General features: G+C 40.3%; 2 protein-coding genes across 2 annotated transcripts in view; one reads left to right on the forward strand and one right to left on the reverse strand.

Moving 5' to 3' along the window:
• Positions 1-4432, reverse strand: part of LOC109464061 (mevalonate kinase-like) — a 5135-nt gene extending 703 nt beyond the window's left edge. Inside the window, exons 1-9 of the mRNA XM_019760987.1 lie at positions 4310-4432; positions 3788-3932; positions 3111-3267; positions 2548-2681; positions 2116-2226; positions 1974-2019; positions 1776-1866; positions 1476-1613; positions 828-981 (exon numbers count right to left, since the gene is read on the reverse strand). Of these exons, the coding sequence (XP_019616546.1) occupies positions 828-981; positions 1476-1613; positions 1776-1866; positions 1974-2019; positions 2116-2226; positions 2548-2681; positions 3111-3267; positions 3788-3932; positions 4310-4387 (1054 nt within the window). The 5' untranslated portion in view covers positions 4388-4432. The remainder of the gene's footprint in view (positions 1-827; positions 982-1475; positions 1614-1775; positions 1867-1973; positions 2020-2115; positions 2227-2547; positions 2682-3110; positions 3268-3787; positions 3933-4309) is intronic.
• Positions 4433-4510: 78 nt separating this feature from the next.
• On the forward strand, positions 4511-15054 carry LOC109463873 (FACT complex subunit SSRP1-like). Its single transcript, XM_019760745.1, has 16 exons — positions 4511-4713; positions 5146-5331; positions 5525-5630; positions 6870-7063; positions 7425-7519; positions 7735-7870; positions 8342-8445; positions 8789-8917; positions 9483-9704; positions 9810-9882; positions 10949-11078; positions 11564-11742; positions 12176-12367; positions 12714-12841; positions 13640-13826; positions 14273-15054. Exons 1-16 carry the CDS (start codon positions 4657-4659, stop codon positions 14369-14371), a joined length of 2217 nt encoding a protein of 738 aa, XP_019616304.1. The 5' UTR covers positions 4511-4656; the 3' UTR covers positions 14372-15054.
• The last annotated feature ends 323 nt before the right edge of the window (positions 15055-15377 follow it).

Raw genomic sequence — 15377 nt, forward strand, 5'->3', positions numbered from 1 at the left:
GATATTTGCCAGTGCTTGCTGAATGCCCTGGGCGTGGGGCACCCATCTCTGGACCAGGTCTCCTCCATCACTGCCAAACATGGACTCCACTCCAAACTCACAGGGGCAGGGGGAGGGGGGTGTGCACTGGTGCTGCTCAGGCCAGGTGGGTATCCAACCAACATTCAATGGTTCAGTTCACATGTAGTGCAGTATACTAGTAGTTGTTAGGTTGGTATCCAACCAATGTTCAATGGTTCAGTCTACATGTAGAGTTGGTAGGTTGGTGTCCAACCGTTAATTGCTACAGTCTACATGCAGTACAATATATTGGTATATTGGTAAACACAATCATTGCTATTAATGTAATACTACATACTATTTTCTTAGTTAAAGAGTTTGACTTGTTCCAACACAATAAGGAGAACTCACCATAAATTTTCGGCTGATCCCGTCAACCTTCGTCAGATTTGTGATGCAATCGCTGACTTTCCGGAAGTCGGAAACGTTTCCGACTTCCGGAAAGTCAGCGATTGCATCACAAATCTGACGAAGGTTGACGGGATCAGCCGAAAATTTATGGTGAGTTCTCCTTATTGTGTTGGAACAAGTCAAACTCTTTAACTAAGAAAATAGTATGTAGTATTACATTAATAGCAATGATTGTGTTTACCAATATACCAATATATTGTACTGCATGTAGACTGTAGCAATTAACGGTTGGACACCAACCTACCAACTCTACATGTAGACTGAACCATTGAACATTGGTTGGATACCAACCTAACAACTACTAGTATACTGCACTACATGTGAACTGAACCATTGAATGTTGGTTGGATACCCACCTGGCCTGAGCAGCACCAGTGCACACCCCCCTCCCCCTGCCCCTGTGAGTTTGGAGTGGAGTCCATGTTTGGCAGTGATGGAGGAGACCTGGTCCAGAGATGGGTGCCCCACGCCCAGGGCATTCAGCAAGCACTGGCAAATATCAACCAGCTCCTATTAGGACAAAACAGTAGGGGTCAGATTTGTACATATTTCTGTCAGCCATTCAGTCTAGAGAAATGAACTTGTACTATGATGGAAATACTGCTTGTAAGACTGTTGCTGATGCTTGAAATAAATGTTACATACTATCATATATAGATGTTGACCAATCAGATGGCTACATTTCCCATTAGTTATCATCAAAAAGTGGTCGGTTATTAGAATAATGCTGCGCTCACTCGGTGGTTTATTCGGTGGTTATTGCACCTGAGTAGGGATTATCTCACCATATACACCTCTGGGCATTAACCCTTCATTCAATGATAGTGTCCCAGTTATCCACAATTCAGTCACCATACTAGGGACAATATTACTGCCATTTGACCCATTTGAATTACTTCTTATATCTTCAATTGTTATCTATTGTCTGTCTTCGCTTAAAAAGTAACAGTCTCTATCTATGATTAAGTGTTAACCTGGAAGTACCTTTCTTTTGAAATTCTTACCTCAAGAATTTGGTAGTTTTTTCCCTGAGTGTTTTCTTGCCCATCCACAGGACTCCCACCTAACTCCAGTAACACCCTCTCACATGTACATGATATCTCCTCTATGGAGTCAAGGATAGGTTCCATAATGGCTGGCAGCTAGTGATGGAAAAAGGTCAGACAATTAAAACTAAACTAAATGTATGGTGCTGAAGCACACAGATATATTTTAAAGACATATTTCTTAGGAAATATCAAATATGAATGTTGCAATAAACTGGCAATAGATCCTTTCCCCGTGACTTTTCCCCTTGTACCTACCCTGTTGTATCTATCCCTGACCCCCTGTACCAGCACTTTGGTGCTTCGTGGTCCCTTGGTGTTGACGAGCAGAATCTTTAGTGCAGCAACACTGGAAAACACAACACACATATTACAAAGGGTTCAACTTCAACAAATTAATAGGGCAAATGATAATATTTGAGAATTTGTTGAAACAGAATAGAAACTTAGACAAACCTTTCGAATGGAGATATTTTTCCACTCTTGAAGCTGATTGCATCACCTGAAAGACAATATACAAGAATCACCTACTTTTGTAAAGCCTCTTTAAGAAAAAATGGCAAAATGACAACCAAGGCACAAGTTGTAACTACCTTACCAAATGTGCTAACAGAGTTGTCAATCCCTGAAGGGTTGCCATGGATGAGTTTCTCTCCTTGAAAGGCCCAAGCATTGATCACCTCCAAGTCTTCCTTGGACCACGTTTTTCCTGCACAAAATAGTTAACTAAGATCATTGCATTTTCCTTATACAATTGCTAGGCAAATAAAAACCCCTGCATGTCCAGGACAAAAGATACAAAAACCAGTAGGTCTGTTTCAGCACCAAGGACAGCCACTAGACACCTCACATTTGACCTTGTCCTTTGTCTTTCAAAGACCTACACACATCCCAAATGCCATCACAATTGATTCAGGCCTTATTACAAATGTGTGGAAACACAGACAGCCACACAGACTGCACTGTAACTCAGACCAAAAACAAAACAACACTTTTGATAAAGGTTTGATTGAAGAGAACATGACAGTACCTTCAGGTCTACTGATGACATTACACATAGTCAGGAGCCCAGCTGCCAGTGCTGTACAGTAGGCTGCCGACGACCCAAGCCCCGCCCCTGGGGGCAGCTGGGAGGCTGCGTGGAATCTTCCCGCTGGACATTTCCTGGGGGAGGGAGGGGGGAAGTAGTGGGCACACGTTTGAACCTTCAGGACTTCTACTTTAACTACCAATGCAAATGTACTGTGTTGCTTGCTTCTTATTAGTTTGGAAAGTCTCAAAAGTATTTAGTTTCTTGTAATCTTTTGAAAATTCAATGGAAGGAATTAGATTTGTCCTTTTCGTTAACTTCAAAGTGACATTGAAACAGGAGTAGGCAAGCTTAGCATTCCACCAGAGGAAATGCTATATTGTCCATTTACGGAAAGTTCAGAGCTGACAAAAAGTGACCTGACAGTTATGGTATTAGCTATAAGAGACTGATGCCAAGCAGATATGGCAAAAGGTTTGAAAGAGAAAGGATATGTGCAGCTTTACCATAAGAAGAATGTAAGAGGTCAAATTTGACTGTAGTAGTGTTCTATGTACTAGTACCTTACTGTTGTGTGGTGTATTGACGTATACATGTACAAGAAGGCCAGTAATGCCAGAGTTCTGGTGTCTGTGTGGTCAGTATCAGTTCCAGCCAGTCTGTGTAGAGCTGCCAAGTACTTGTCACTGGGAGGACTGGGATTCTTTACATCAACATTGCCTAGATAGAAAGGGATATGTCATAGAAAAAATGTAATTAGAAGCAGCCATCCTCTAATTGGGTGATGCAAAAAAATGTTTGTACTTTTTCTATTGCTAGCCTTGTATTTTCAACCAAGTACACTATGTTACTAGTCACCACCTCTATATTCAATAGGACCATGGTACCACTTGGCCAATGTGACCACTTTTTGGTCGCCCCTTCCAAGCATTGAGAATCCTGCCTCTACCAGGCTTCGGGAGGCAGTTGGAAAGAGTAGAAATTGTGTTGCAGCAAACTGTACCCTCAAGCGGACCAACTATCCTGGCATGTTATCTCTCTATTTGGCCAAGTTCTACTCTTTCAAATTGCCTCCCGAAGTCTGGTAGAGACTAGTCTATATATAGAGGCTAGTCCATATGTAGAGGCTGTCCATATAGACCAGATTTTATTAGTCACTAGAGTGGTCTTATTGGGTAGTTTTGTAATTGTTATGAATATGGCTGATAGAATTGTCTAACTCCAGGGAAACATTCCGCACCTGTTGGTTGAGCAGCTGCCAGGTCTGCCACCTGCCAGGTGTTCGACAGGCTGATGTCAGGTAGTTCGAGGGTGACCGCAGTACTGTCAGGTATCAGGTGGATCTTCAGCTGTGTACGTAGGTCCAGACTGGCAGCAATGGCTTTCTGTGGACCAAAGGTGAATTCTCAGTTTCTATGACATGAAGCAAAATTCAGGTGAGTTCTAAGCAGCCTAAGTCTATTAATAGGGCACAAAATACCAACTGGATATTTAGTGTTTTTTTTATAGTTGCAGAAAAAAATGTCAAGAAAATTCAACTTTGCTAACTAAAATATCACTGTTCCAGCATTATGGATCATATATTGTAGGAGACAGAAGGAAAGTATTTTAGCTCTTCGATATCGCACGATCAGGTGATGTGGTGGTGTGATCAGTACATGGGGAGGGGGGCATACGAAAATTTACCTCATGACACGCGATATTTCCCGAATCTAACGTACATCCTAAGGTCTCTTTATCTAAAGGAGCATAAGACAGTTACCCTTCCATAAACAACTGCATGTTCCCCAAACAGAATGACTTTTCCCGGGGCGGAGACAACAATTTCAGGATCTGACATTTTTCCAACCTGCAGCAGACGACAAAGTTTGAATTCAATCCCATAATGCACAGCGCCGTGTTTGAATGTTTTCTATCCCAGAGTGCACCGCGTTATGACCTCTGACCCGCCGTACACTTTTCCCGCCATGTTTGTGATTTGAAAGCAGGATTTTTTTTACGCGTTGCGACATCGAAAAAGGCGGCGAAAAGATTGCTTAAAAGCGTTGGTAGTGGACGTTAGGGTACATTTTGTGATTGTGCAGGTGTGAGAGAGTCTACAGAAGCAAAATGTCCGGGGATACCTTAGAATTCGACCAAATTTTCCAAGAAAATAAAGGCGCTATGGTAAGTGAATTTTTGTTTTCACGTGTTACTTTTTGTTCCGTTCTTTGTCAGTTAATGTATTCTTATTCAACCATACTGAAGTGGACAAGTAATCTATACGTTTTGTTTGTGATCTGTAGACTACAGCAGAATTTATCTATCAAACATTTTTATGATTTTCAGGAATGATTTTCCGTGCTATAATAATTATAGTGGGGAGGGGGGCACAGCTCTCTTTACTAGTCATAAAAGTAATACATGTAGTTCTATTTCTAGATCTACACATTTGTTCACACGTATCCAGAATTTTGTCCACAAAGCTATCAAGAAGTGGCTACCAAATGGAAGCAAAACATTATGAATATCTGGAACATTGCATAATTTATGTTCATAAATATGTGTCGTCAAGTATGCATAAAAGTTCATAATTTGTCACATTTTCACATATCACAGTACGATGGCAGACTTCGGATCACCAAGCAGGGAATCGTCTTCAAGAACAACAAGACAGGAAAGGTCGATAACCTGGCGGGCACTGACCTGAACTTGACCCACTGGTTCAGGGTCGCCAGAGGTTATGAGCTGAAAGTCGGCCTCAAGTCTGGAGCCGTCTTCAAGTACGATGGGTTCAAGGAGTCGGTAAGTACAACATTCAAGTTCTTTCGTAGAAAGAAATATCATGATCTTATACGTATAGGTGCAAGGTCAAGAATTTGTAATTGTCTTAATTTTTTTCTAACCATATTCACTATTGACATTAGTGTGGATTTTCAAGAGGAAATACACATTGAGTGTCTAAAACATCAGGTATTCTTTTTTTTCTTATTGTTAGGACTTTGACAAACTGTCGGACTTCATCAATAAGAACTACAAAATGCGTCTTGAGGAGAAGGAGCTGTCAGTCAAAGGCTGGAACTGGGGGACTGCCAAGTTCAAAGGTAGGAAACACAGATGTAACTGGAACTTGTAGTAGAAGTACCAGAGAAAATATAAATTGTGTATCTGCTTCAAAGCAGCACCATTGTAACTTGTTGTTTTCTGATTTAAATGAATAGTGCTGAAGTTGAAAGCAGGAGGTACGGTATGGAGATTAGTCTGGAGAAAACCAAATGCCTTGTATCTGGTCCGTCTGATACAAATGGCCAAGTCACAGTCAGAGGCACAGAACTGGAGCAGGTCAGTGAGTTTACATACCTCGGCTCTGTCCAGACAGAAGACTGCAGCTCAGACAAAGAGGTGAAAGTCAGGATTGCCAAGTCAACCCTTGCACTGTCAAAGCTAAAACACATTTGGTGCAGTCATAGCATCTCCATGCCAACAAAGATATGCCTACTACGCTGTCTTGTGCTATCTATTTTCTTGTATGGTGCTGAGACATGGACTTTGAATGCAGCTATAGTGAAGAGAATCAATGCGTTTGAGATGAACTGTTATCGCAGACTGCTACGGGTTCACTGGACATCACACACTACAAACAAAGAGGTCATGGAACGCATCCACACCTTGGTCCTTGCAAGGCCCACTCGACAGCTTCCTGGCCACAGTTAAGAAGAAAAAGTTACAGTGGTTCGGACATGTGTCTAGGGCCAAAGGCACACTGTCACATACAGTTCTCCAGGGTAAGGTGGAAGGCGCACGGCCGCGGGGACGTCCCCGTCGGTCATGGATAACGGACTTAAAAGAGTGGACTAGTTTAACAGCCAACCAGATGGCCAGACTGGCGGAGGACCGCCAGCAGTGGAAGAACTTGGCCAAACATGCTGCCCCGACGGCTGACTAAGCTATGGGAGAGAGTGAGTGAGTGAAGTTGAAAGTCTGAGAAAAGTCTCTGAGTCTGAACGTAAATTTTGCACACAGTTTCAGGAAGTGAAATAATAAGTTTCTACTCTGAGTCAGATTCAAGTTCTTCCAATCTTCTGCCTGCATCTTAATCTTTTGCTAGACAGTCACTTTAAAATTTGGAACTTTTGAACCCCCCGGGATCAAAGCAAGTAATTAGCTGCCGGATCTCTGGTCTCTGATGCGACATGGCTTCAGTCTGACTCCACGCGGCCAGGGGCTATCATGGAATAAAGGAATTAGAATGGTGTAGTGTGATCTTATTTATATATCAACTAAGATGTCAAATGTAATGAAATTTCAAGTTTAGGTTATTCCTAAATCTTGTTGTTTTCCAGGCCCTTTGCTGTCCTTTGACATTGACAACATGTCTGCATTTGAGATCCCGCTGGGTAACGTCTCCCACTGCGCCACGTCCAAGAACGAGGTCGCGCTAGAGTTCCACCAGAACGACGACGCTGACGTGTCACTCATGGAGATGAGGTTCTACGTCCCGCCCAATCAGGACAACCCAGACATAGACCCAGTCCAGGTGTTGTAGCTTGTTAATTGTATAGTCCTCACAATAGCATTTGTATTGTGTTGTATGCAAATTGACAAGTATGTGACGTAAAGTATTTTTGGCAACACCTCAGGGGTGGAGCTAATAGTATCCCATTCATTGTATAGATTTCATAGATGTCAAATGCTTTCTTAGCAGCAACATCTTTTGCTGGTTTTATGAATTTTTTTAATGATAAAAATATGGATTTATGAAATTTTTTATGATAAAAATATGGATTAGCAAGAAGACAGGTAAAGCAGTATGTTCAGATGTTGTTGTTAAGTCTACTTAATTATACACAAGACATTAGAGCAGATTTTTGAGATGTAACTTGTGTCTTGATCCTTAGGCTTTCCATGATAATGTGATGGACAAGGCAGACATCATCCAGGCCACTGGAGATGCCATCTGTATCTTTAAGGAACTCCAGTGTCTTACACCAAGGTAACTTCTTCTTCAAACCCTTGTATCTTGTTTTGAAATGTATTGTATTTTTTTTATGTTATGTGCTTATGGCATCTTAATATTCCCAAATAGATAAGTTTTTTTTTGTTTGTGTGAGTAAGGTTGATTACTTGAGGGTGGTAGAAAAACAGCTACTTCGAATTCAGTGTGCTTGAACTAGTGTAGAATGATGGTTGATATTTTGTTGGCTACAGAGGCAGATATGATGTGCGTATCTACCCCACCTTCCTCCATCTCCATGGAAAGACGTTTGACTACAAGCTGCCTTACACAACAGTCCTGCGTCTCTTCCTTCTCCCACACAAGGACCAGCGACAAATGTTCTTTGTGGTAAGTCCACGTAGAAAATAGGAGTTTTTTTTGCCCAAACTATGTTTTTCACACTTGGTCTCACTTTCACACTTCTCAAACTATGCCAACATTTCAGGAGAGAGATATCTAAATCTGCCATACATCAGCTCCAAATGCCCTGAGAACATTTCTGCATCTTTCTACTACAATTAAGAAAGTGTTAAATTAGAATTCTCACAATGTGACTTCTAAAGCCTGGGCCACGTACATGAACATTGTATGGTGTACTTAAAATGTATTTTCCACAGTACATGTATCATTCTATATTGTATGTTTGAGAAGAAACGATAGTTTAATTTTGCTCCTGTTTCTTATCAAATCTACTTTGTATGTGTACAGCACAATCATTGTGAAAACCCCTCCATCGTAGCTGTATCATATGATATGTGTTCCATAATCCATGTTATCCGTGTAGTCTATATTTACAGTGTAATCTCTCTTGATCCACAGGTTAGTCTGGATCCCCCCATCAAACAAGGCCAGACCAGATACCACTTCCTCATCCTGCAGTTCAGTAAGGATGAGGACATGACCTTGGAGCTCAGCCTGTCAGAGTGAGTCACCTTGAAGACCATGATTTTAAAAAAGTACCTGAAATGCTGCTTAGTGTAAAGTCAGCAGTATCAAAATACTGCTGTGTGGATATTTGGTCTCTCAAAGTTCTTTAGGCAAAGAGTCAAACCTGGTAATAATTATATATTAATGGTGATAATTTTGACCACTGTTTATATCAAATTTCTTGCAGTTTAAGAATATTCCATTTGTACATGAGGTATTGTATTACTGTATTAATCACTACAGTGCCTACAGTCTTGGTGCAAAAGTGCACTTTTACTGAAGTATTTGGTGCACTGTAGCAGAGAGAACTTGACTAAGGACTGTATCATTTTCTTGTAGAGAGGACTGTGCGGATAAGTTTGAGGGAAAGCTGCAGAAGGAGATGTCAGGCCCTGTGTACGAGATCGTCAGCAGAGTCATGAAGTCCATGGTCAACAGGAAGATCACAGTACCCGGGGGCTTCAAAGGGTAGGGAGATGTGGTGTTGTATTTAAAAATTGTGCTCCATTACAAGACATGCTCTCACTAATGTTTCAGTACCATGATGGTAACCTGCAGTTATAGGCAAAACTGCATGGTGGTGTCTTTTTTAAAAGAACATGGAAATCTTCTTATCCCTTGACAATTGTTCAACTCTAACAATCAAGTCAACTCCTGCTGTTTCAGTAACTGGTACTGGTTCCACTTTGGTAACCTGTAGTTATAGACAGTGCTGCAAGGTGGTGTCTTACACATTACAATTGTACTCCATTACAAGACATGCTGTCACTGCTGTTTCAGTGCCATTATGGTAACCTGCAGTTATAGACAAAACTGCATGGTGGGGCCTGCCTGAAAGGAACATGAAATCTCCTTATCTTCTTTGATAATTGTTCAACTCTGACAATCAAACCCATTCCTGATCTTTCAGTAACTCTGGTACTGGTAACCTGCAGTTATAGACAAGGCTGTAAGGTGGTGTTTTACACGAAAAAACATGTTGATCATTGTACTACTTGGAGTTTTATGCAGTTCACTTAAATCACCATTTCAGTAACTCTGGCACCAGTGCGGTCAGTTGTTCTCACAAGGCTGGTGCAGGGTTCTTATACCCTCTGGAGAGGGGTTTCATCTACGTGCACAAGCCGCCAATCCACCTCCGCTTCGACGAGATCTCGTGCGTGAACTTCGCTCGAGGCGTTGCCAGCAACAGGACGTTTGACTTCGAGATCGAGACCAAGTCTGGAACCACCTACACCTTCAGCAGTATTGAGAAGTGAGTTTCACGCAAGTTCTGTTTTGTCATTGAGAACCGTGTACACAGAATTCAGTCATGTCACTTTGTCACATTGTTTGACATTCTCATATTTTTCTGCTACAGGGAGGAGTATGGCAAACTGTTTGACTTCACCACCAATAAAAAACTGCGAGTCAAGAACAGAGGAAAGAACCTGGTGAGTAGACTGTCGATCGGGAAAAGTTTTAATTTTCTATCGTAAAAAGTTTCCATCATAGCTTCCCATTGTAATTACTTCAGGGTACAGAAGTATTGTTTTGGGTGGCTGAGCTATGGGTTTGTGTATCTCTTTTTAGTGAGTAGCTGTAGGTTGACAGCATGTGTGTGTGTGGTAAGATTGACAGGCAGAATGTTTTGAGGTGAATGGTCTCAGAATCTTACAAGCAGCAGGAGTCTGAGGTTTACATAAGTGAATTCAGGAAGTCTAAAGCAGAGGATGGGCAGGCACAAACGTAATGAAAATTTAATGATATAATCATATTTATAATATTTCTTATGTTTACTGGTATGACATGTCAAATTAAATGCATGTATTTTTTCTCTCATGCAAATTCACTAATCCAGCTCAACCAGTTGGTGAGTTGATGTTGATTTATTGAAATGCAGCTTGGCAAAAGGTGGCTTGCATTGTAGAAAACTGCCAGCAAATCCATAATGGCAAGTTACAATGTATACAGCATGATAGCTTTATAGATGCTACTAAATGATAAAACTCATAGTTAAATGTGCACATTGTGGTATGGCTGTATGCAACTGCACATCTAAACATGCCAAGATGTAACATGCTAACTAACATAGGTTACATGATGACTAAGATCTTCAAAAGATATTGTTAAATAAATCACTCTAATGAATTGTGTCAAAAAGACCAAGTTATGACTGGCATTTTAATAAACAAAAAATTGTAGGAACTCCAGGTATTACTTTGGCAAATGCTAACAAGTTACAGCTGTTTTAGAAATAAATCGGAATCTTCAAATTCAGATATTTGATTACAATCTACTTAAGAATAATACAAAGTACCCACTATGCTACTTTTTTCATAAAAATATTTTACCAAAGTGCTGTTTTTGCCATTTTTTGCAGGCTCCTTAAAACACTTGCTACTTACCAAAATCAGCACTTACAATTGTACCTTTCAAACCAATGAGTCCTCCAAATTCCCACAGCATCTAATACAACGTAAATAGTTGCTCATTGGCTGATGAAAATGTTTTCCACAGAAGGACAGTGTGAACTATGATGAGGACATGATGGGCAGTGATGATGAGGGTCAGCATGATGCCTACATGGAGAGGGTGAAGGCAGAGGCAGCCGAGGGCATCAGTGATGAGGACGAGTCTTCTGATGATGGTAGGATCAGCAAATATTTCCATAGATACTTTGATCCTTCTAACAGTGTGAGAACGGGTTTTCTGTGTGTGTAGAATTTAAATGTGAAGAACTTGTGAAGTTGTGTGTAAAAAGCCCAAGAAATAGGTCAGAAAAGGTGCAGTACAAATTCTTACAGAAAAATTTGATTATGTGATGTGATTTTTCATATGATAACCTGGATTTTTTGTGTGAAAAACTTGATTTTAGGTCCTTTGGGAATAGGTTGATTTGCATATCTTCCATGAAACCTTAATGTTTGAAATTCAGGTTGAATTAGTCATGAAAATGTGACTAGTATAGGGTTTTGTATTGTAAACTGTAGGCTTTTCTCCATTCTAGAACCTTGGTTTCATATTTTCTCAAACAGATTCTTTCACACGCACTTGTACATGAAAACCTTTGAAAATCACCTAAGATTACTGAAAAATTGACAAAACAAAACCCCTAACCTTCCTGTTATGTAGAAGAGGAGGATGCAGACTTTAACCCAGACGGCAGCGGGAGTGACATCGCGGAGGAGTACGACAGTAACGCCTCCATCTCCTCCAGCGATGATGATGAGGAGGATGAGGAGAAGAAGGAGCGCAGGAAGAAGAAACTGGAGAAGGCCAAGAACAAACCTGCTAAGAGAAGGAAGGCATCAGTGCGTAACGAAGATGTTTTTGTTACAAATGTATTTTGAAACAGCATACGGGATTTTGAGTTTGATTTTCAACAACTTTAAGTCTATCATAATGGAGAACAATTCATGATCTTGTATACTGTTTGTTACTTGAGATATCATTTTACTTCGATTGAAATCTGTTGGGCTCTATGTACAATGTTTACATTTTCTGAAGTTTTTTCTAACATAGCGAATTGAATCTCATGTTACCCAATACCACCATTTGCATATCAATCCATAGTTCTTGCTACTAAACCTTCTGCACAAGTTCTCTAGTGTCACTGACAAAAGGTAGTGGATGCTACATGAAACGTCTGACCGTTTCCAAAGTCATATCCAGTTGCTTGAGTAACTTTTTTTTGACACATGGTCTCAAAAGTTACGTACATTGATAAAATGCATGATTTTACAGGACGGAGGAAGGAAGCGTAAGAAGAGGCAGAAGAAAGACCCTAATGCCCCAAAGAAGGCCATGACGGCGTTCATGATCTGGCTCAACGCCACCAGGAGCGATCTGCGCAAGGAAAATCCCGACGCTAGCATCGGCGAGATCGGGAAAATCGCTGGAGAGAAATGGAGAGAGATGGGTCCATCAGACAAAGAGGTCAGTAGAATGTCTTGCATCAATCCTAAATTTAGGGAAAAAAACTGTAGGAAAAAAGTATGCAAAAAGAACGAATAAAAAAAATTGTTATTGCTTGCATGGTAGATGGGATTGTAATAATAGAAGATATGCAGTGCAATAAATACCTACCAAAAAAGTTTTTGAGATTGCAGAATAAAAATAAAAATTACTTTCATAAACAACTTGCAACTTTTCATTAACCCGAGAAAAATTTACCTTCAGTATTACCAATAACAGGTACTATACACCAGTATTTGAGTCTAGGTTTTGGCAGTATTTGGTGGAAACTGTTGCTGAACAAGCAGTATGACAATGTTGTGTACAGGAATGGGAGCAGAAGGCAAAGGAAGACAAGGAGCGCTACAAGGCAGCCATGGAGGAATACGAGGCCAGGAAGGCAGAGGAGGGCAGCAGTGGGGGGGAAGAGAGCGACCAGTCGGAGAAAAAGAAGAGGTGTGGAATATAATCATTTTAGTACATGTAGTAGCAGCAGTAGCAGTAGTAGTACTAGTAGTAGTAGTAATAGTAGTAGCAGTAACAGTCGCAGTAGCAGTAGTTAGTAGTAGTTACTGTAGTAGTAGTAGTAGTAGTAGTAGTAGCAGTAGTAGTAGTAGTAGTAGTTTAAGTAGCAGCAGTAGCAGTAGTAGAAGTAGTAGTAGTAGCATGCCTCTTAAACATCACAAGGTTGTGGTTTTAGGGCCACTGTTTTGGCGAACAATGTGCACATTTACCTATTTGAAGTGTGCTGTAATTTGATTGCATGCCATCAATTTCAATTGGCTCCATCAGTAAATTGCAGTGAATTAAATTACCGCGGAAGCTTTGTTCACAACCGAAAAGTGTCCAACAAATACATTTGTATGTTGTGAGGCAAGTCTGTCACCAGGCTAGTGTGCATGTGATTTATTGTGTCTTGTCAAAATGGTGTTCTGTCCATTATTATAGTACAGTCCTCAAATTCTTTACTATTTTTACCAACTTAGACTGTACAACCTGTTTGAACGTGACAATACAACATTCGTTTTTTATGTGAGGAGTGGAAGAGTACTACATGTATTAGACAAGACAAGAATAGATGTCAGTTTAAATTAATTGTCCAGTTGCACAATGAATGCCTCTGTTTTGTTGTTTTTCTCAGTCTCACAAACAAAATTTACACTCTTACACTGAGGCACCAAGTTTACAACATAAAATTACATGGTACAATATGTTTCCAATATATGTGTACAAACCTTTTCTTATTGTTCTCAGTAAAAAGAGCAGGTCCAGTCGACCCAAGCCCAGCCCCACCAAAAGCCCAAGTAAGGCCGGCTCAGGGGCTAACTACAAGAGTAAGGAGTACATCAGTAGTGACAGCGACAGTGACTCCAGTAACAGTGACAGTGACAGTGAGGAGAAGGAGAAGAAGTCAAAGAAGAAAGGAAAGAAGGCCAAGAAGGTATGTCTAGCTTTTTGTGTTATGGCCTAGGTTTTCATCTACTGAGAGAACCAGACCGGCAAGAAAACTTTGATCTGACTAAGGTATATTCACTCCCCCAAACTGGGCATAATAGTAAGATACAAAGTGTTCCCCTCAAACTGTGTTTTGAATTTGAACTTCCAGTTTAGCATTATTTAAGTTCATGTATGAGAAGTACCAAATTATATTGGCTTTACCTTAACCTCCTCCATGCTGAAATAGCCTTTTGGTACCAGATCATATTACAGGGTTAGGTAGCAGGGAGAAGGTTAAAAAAAGACTTAGTACTCTAGGTTAAAAAGGGACTTTGAAAAAACAATGTAGGCAGCTAGGACAAACTAATACAACTCTTTCATGTTTTATTTTACTGATGAAGATGTGCAGTCTTTTTTTTTTCAAAATTATTATATTTTTTTCATCTATAGAAGTCAGAAGATGAAGAAGAGGAGCCCATAGCCAGCACACCGCCGGAGTCAGAGGAGTCAGCATCTGGTGGAGAGGAGGAGGATGAAGATGATGACTGAAGTGATGCTTCCTGCACATTCCCAGAACCTAGAGGTTTGACTAAGTAGCCAGTTTCTTCAGTGTGGTATTTTTACTTTCAAAACTGATGTACAAACTAGTTAATGACACCATCAGCTAGCTGGTACTGGGTGGAGATGGAGATTTGAAAAATGTCCACATTTCAAAGTAATGGTGTCAGTTGGTACAGTCGTGTATGGTTTGGCAAACTGTTGGTCTCAATGAAATTGCTCAGACTTTTCCTCAGTATTCATGCTGTACAATGCTACAAAGTAGACATAAAAATGGGATTTAAGTAACAAAAAGCTATTTCTTTTCTCACTTGTCTGTGATGTCAGCGGCACACAAGAATGAGCATTTTCAATCGCATTGGTAAACAGAGAGGCTAAAGATATATTTGTCTATCTGTGTCTGGTGACAAAAAAGTAACACTTTTGTGTATAGATGTTTGCTTCCAAATCTGTTTTAGAATAATCATACAATTATGATCAATGTCAAGACTCAAACAAAACTAAAAGCCCTTACTTGTGTATGCTGAAGAGAAAGTAAGAAAACAAGTCTACGCCTCAGAAAAGTGAACAATGTCATGTATAGAGTGATCAACTTATCCATAGATAGTACGGAGATTGCTGTAACACCATGGTATGATTTTAATGACAGAATAAAGTAAGACTTTTGTCCAAAATCTGTCCTTGTCTGTCTCTTAAAAATGTAGGATATGAGTAAAAGTTGCAATCATAAGTTTTTGTCCCAGCCTTCTGTTCTAACCTAAACCTCTTAGTACTAAATTTCTATTTCACAATGTCAAACCAGGCAGATATTTTGGCCTGGCCTAATAGGTATTTTCTTGCCTTGGGCATGGAAATCTTCAGATATTCAGTTACCATGTAGAGTTAGGACAACATCCCAGTTTAAATCAGGTAACTTGTTAGTTTTAAAGAAAAATTGAGGGAAAACCATTGATAGATTTCTAGACTTCGATATGATGAGGGTTTTGGACCACACCCA

This window comes from Branchiostoma belcheri, unplaced genomic scaffold (genome assembly GCF_001625305.1).
Source record: "Branchiostoma belcheri isolate BF01 breed outbred unplaced genomic scaffold, Haploidv18h27 scaffold1, whole genome shotgun sequence".
Lineage (NCBI taxonomy): Eukaryota > Metazoa > Chordata > Leptocardii > Amphioxiformes > Branchiostomatidae > Branchiostoma > Branchiostoma belcheri.

What these genes read in the sequence shown, in the direction of transcription:
- LOC109463873 (XM_019760745.1), top strand. Translation starts at nt 4,657, where the DNA reads ATGTCCGGGGATACCTTAGAATTCGACCAAATTTTCCAAGAAAATAAA. An exon ending in GGACGAGTCTTCTGATGATG is followed by an intron (nt 11,079 to 11,563) that starts GTAGGATCAGCA and finishes CCTGTTATGTAG; the next exon opens with AAGAGGAGGATGCAGACTTT. An exon ending in TGGGTCCATCAGACAAAGAG is followed by an intron (nt 12,368 to 12,713) that starts GTCAGTAGAATG and finishes TGTTGTGTACAG; the next exon opens with GAATGGGAGCAGAAGGCAAA.